Source organism: Cynara cardunculus, assembly GCF_001531365.2.
Source record: "Cynara cardunculus var. scolymus isolate 2C chromosome LG 16, CcrdV1, whole genome shotgun sequence".
Lineage (NCBI taxonomy): Eukaryota > Viridiplantae > Streptophyta > Magnoliopsida > Asterales > Asteraceae > Cynara > Cynara cardunculus.
This window is the reverse complement of record NC_037543.1, coordinates 317,186-321,567: the sequence shown is the minus strand read 5'-3', so window position 1 is coordinate 321,567 and position 4,382 is coordinate 317,186. Positions and strand designations below refer to the sequence as shown.

Genomic DNA, 4,382 nt, shown 5'->3' with positions numbered 1-4,382 from the left:
TAAATTAAATTATAAACAAAATATTGAATTAAAGAAATTACGTAAATTACGAGAACTTCAAATAGTAAATTTGATACAATTATCGATATATATATTTTCTCCAAAATTTTATAATATCTTTAAATTTATATTTTATTCAAAAATAAAAACATTATCAATTTCTCAAAATCATTAAAAATTGTATTATATCAACGGAAATAAATTAATAAAATGAAACATTAAAATTGAGATATATCTCGCTATAGTATGCGAATATCCATCTAGTATTAGACACAAAACTCTTAAAAACCATTTTATTTATCGTATCAATATCAATGAAGGCGTCCATATTAAAGAAAAAGATGTAATAACAGTACAAAAATCGACGACCAAGAATCTTAACGGTTTTTAGTAACTCTGAAAAAGATCAAACTGACTCAGGAAAGGCTTCAAACAAGTCCTTGAAACATCTGCACGCCATCAATCCTTCGAATTTTGGAACGATCTGCGTTGATTCTTTAATTTATCAGAATCTTACGATCAGATACACCTCCACAGGAACTCTTGACTTTCAATATCGATGAAAAAATCAAACCGAACAGAAAACGAGTTACCCTAATTCTTCTATTTGCCGCCAAGCTCTTCCCGTGATGATTCCTCCGATACAACAATAGATTCGCTTCCAGTTCCTTAGATCTACTTTCAGATTAACCAATTTCCTTCCATTCGTCGCTTATCTAGTTATACAATAGACAGATTGAAACGAACCTCAATTTCCCAGCAATTAATCTTGCGAAACGCGTTCACAAATTAGAGATTCGTTCTTGAAAAGAATCACAAAGATCGTAAAGTAGGATGCAAAACATTGTAATTTATCCCAAAACTACGTACCTGAAAACCATCGTGACAACGAATGGCATAATAATTTAATTTGAGACTTACTAATTTAAACCACTAAATCAATATTATTTAATTAATAATATTTTATAATAGAGTTTTTATTTTAAATTTTCTATATCTATACTATATAAGTATGTATCTATCTAAAATATATGCAAGCATTCTTCTTACGGCTAGATCCAATCTCCTGGTCCCTGCGGAAAGGAAAAAGAATTTCACGTTCTTCCTAAGGGAGGATTAGGTTTCAAATTCAAAGTGGATGTTCTTGCGCGAATCTCAGCAATCACTTGTTCTGATTCTACATATTGATTCTATCCTTGATCAGAGATTTCTCTATAAAAAGACGAATCGGAGTTTGAAGAGGGGGAAGGAGGAGCCCTCGACCCGCAACAGATAAAAATGTTCCATTGATACAAAAAAGCCGGGGTCTTGCTAAGATTTTTTCAGAAAAATATTTATTATCTATGTAGATAAGAAAAAATAGAAATTACTATGTCTCTGTATCGACCGAACCAGTGACTATTCATGATACCATAATTGAATCAATTCCATACTGGTTCCAAATTAGAGGAATGTTATGGTAAAACTTCGTTTAAAAACGATGTGGTAGAAAGCAACGTGCGACTTGAAGGACACGATCCGGTGTGGATTCTTATTCTTACATCCACCATTGTCATCGAACAATGATACATAATTATTTAATTAGGATATATTTACCATAAATTAAAAATAATAATAATTCTGTTTTAATTTATCCGGAACCGCATATACACCAATTGGTCAGTATCCTCGGCCTCGCCATCAACTTCTTGATCCCCTGCGCTAAACTCTCCTTTTGCCTTAAATCGGATCAACCCGAACCCGCTGAAATAGTTGGTCCTCCACTTACATTCCCCAGTAATCGGATCATACGAAACAAACTCCTCACCATTATTCTCCACCTGCATTCTAAAACTAAGAGCTTTACTGTTGATCAGTTTTTGGGTGTTGCGGCAGACCAGCTTCCCGTACGAAAACTTTAGGGTCACGAGCGTCATTTCAGCCGTGCCGTTAAACCCGTGTCCAACCAGTGGTTTCTCGACACTATAGGCCACTCTTCCTTGAATGATTCCGATGAAAGATTCAAGATCCACTCCTCTCAAGTCTGTTTCCCCGAGAAATCTGATGCTTCCGATACCATGATGCCCCACGACAAAGTCCTTCACACGACCATAGTAACCTGGTTCCGCTCGCTCTTTTTTGGCTGCTAATTGGATCGTGGGTTTCATGCAGTAATATTAAAAAATACGTTAAACCTTCTCAATCTATACAGACAAATTTAATCAACGCAAACAACTTTATCTATGCATGACTTGATGAAAAACCACTAGACAGGACCGCATTAGTTACTTAGATCGTCACTAGCATGTTGTTCCTCTTAGACCATCACATGCTAATTTTACGCTCCATTTAGCCGCAACATAGTTTCATTTACCAACTGTTTCTGGCAGAAGCTATGGGTTGATGGAGCTGATACTTAAGGTTTATATATATCAAAATGGAAAGAGACCTATTTTTCCTAATCTTTATCTTAGAGGAATTTATTCTTTGGAAGAATTGTCTCACAAAGGACCCAGAAAAGGCTCACCTTTTCTATATGTCATACAGTGATCGTCAACTCCAACGTGCTCTCTTTGTCCCCAACTCGCATAATATCAAGCCGTTATCACTCTTCCTACAGGATTACGTCAACAAACTTGCTTCAAATTATCCTTTCTGGAATCGTAATGATTTATTACTTTGCTTTCTGCGAGTAATGCTTTTATGATAAAAATCACTTGTCCCAAATCATCAATCAAAATAAAACACATTGTTAGAGAGAGAATACAAAGATGAATTATATATGTATATAATTCATATATACATTTAATATAGTGAATATATTAAAGAGAGAGGTTGTTTGTTATACAAACTATCCCATTTGTATAACCATTGAAGCCCAATTTCAACCGCCCATTTAATTTCAACCCAATTTTCATATCTATCTTGATTGTTTCCTAATATAAAGCGTTGAATCATTATTACTAATATAAATGAACCGTAAACGAACGAATTTTTTTGTGTTCATGTTCGTTCATTTATGTTTGTTCGTTAATATGTTAAAGGAACGTAAACATAAATGAACAAAAAATGTATTCATGTTTCTTCATATATATATATATATATCAATTACTTTTTTCAAATTTATATTCTATTCAAACATAAAAAAAAATTAACGCTTTCTCAAAACCGTATAATAAAATCAACAAAGACAAAGAATAAAACAAAATATATCATGCCAGTTCACTTCTTATCTGAAAAAAATGATCGATTTGGAAAGAAACATTAAAGTTGAAGGATTATTTGGTGTAAATGTGGAATCTGCAACATAATTGAAATTGATGCTCCCACCACTCTAGCCAGCCTTTGCTGTTGCTAGAAGGTGGGATTGACTGAGAGGTATGAGGATTTTATCAAATGAATTGATATACAGTGGGAAGGAAGAAAGTTTTTGAAAAGCATGTGCCAGTATTCTTAAAAGCTTTCATCAATTTATATTGAACATTATTTGTAGAAGGAAACTTAGGATTAACAAACACTTTGGTGGTAAAATTTGAAGTATCTCTATCATCAATACAGCCTAAGTATTTTTCTTGCTTCCATGGATTTCATTGCGGTGATTCAACAATATTAGTAGAAGGAAACTAACAACGTATTTTGATGGTTAAATTTGAAGAATCTCTATTATCATTCCAGTCCACGTATTTTTCTTGCTTCCATGGATTTTATTGTTGTGATTTAACATTATTTGTTGAGTGAAACTAAAATTGGTGGTTAAATTTGAAGGATCTCTATAGATTTCATTGCAGTGATTCAACATTATCTGTAGAAGGAAACTAACAAAGCATTTTGGTGGTTAAATTTGAAGAATCTCTATCATCATTCCAGAGTATTTTTCTTGCTTCCATGGATTTCATTCTTGTGATTTAACATGATGCAAATTTTGTAAAAAACCATAAGGAAACTTAATTGTTGCTACTTGCTAGAAAGCTTATCCTGTCTAGTCATCAACTCAACAAGGTATTCTTCTTACTTCCATTTTTAATGCTAGAAAGCTTTTTGGTGTTTAGTATTATAAAAAGCTAATCAAATCCTTCAAAAATCAAAAGCTATTGTGAGCACCGAGCGAACCAGTTTTGAACTGAGTAGCTAGAGAAACCGAATTGGCAGTGTAGCCGTCGCCAGTGAAGGAATGAGAGAGAGTGAGAGCTGTGGGTCGGAGTTGAACAGTCGTTAGTGCTTATCATCGATTTTTGATTCAGTTGGGAGTCTCTGGAGCTGTTTGTCGGAGATGGGAGGATTTAGGAGTTACGAAAAAAGGGGAAATAATTCGTTTACTTAAGGATATGTATTTTGGGTCAGAGTCATTTTCCCTAGATCCGCATGTTTTATTTGCCTAAAACTAAAACCCCCTTCCTTGTTCT

The 4,382-nt window shown here is 33.8% G+C and overlaps 1 protein-coding gene across 1 annotated transcript; it reads right to left on the bottom strand.

Moving 5' to 3' along the window:
- Window positions 1-1,625: 1,625 nt before the first annotated feature.
- LOC112529529 (nuclear pore complex protein NUP98A-like) lies at window positions 1,626-2,147 on the bottom strand. Its single transcript, XM_025140852.1, has one exon. It carries the CDS (start codon window positions 2,145-2,147, stop codon window positions 1,626-1,628), a length of 522 nt encoding a protein of 173 aa, XP_024996620.1.
- Between the last annotated feature and the right edge of the window lie 2,235 nt (window positions 2,148-4,382).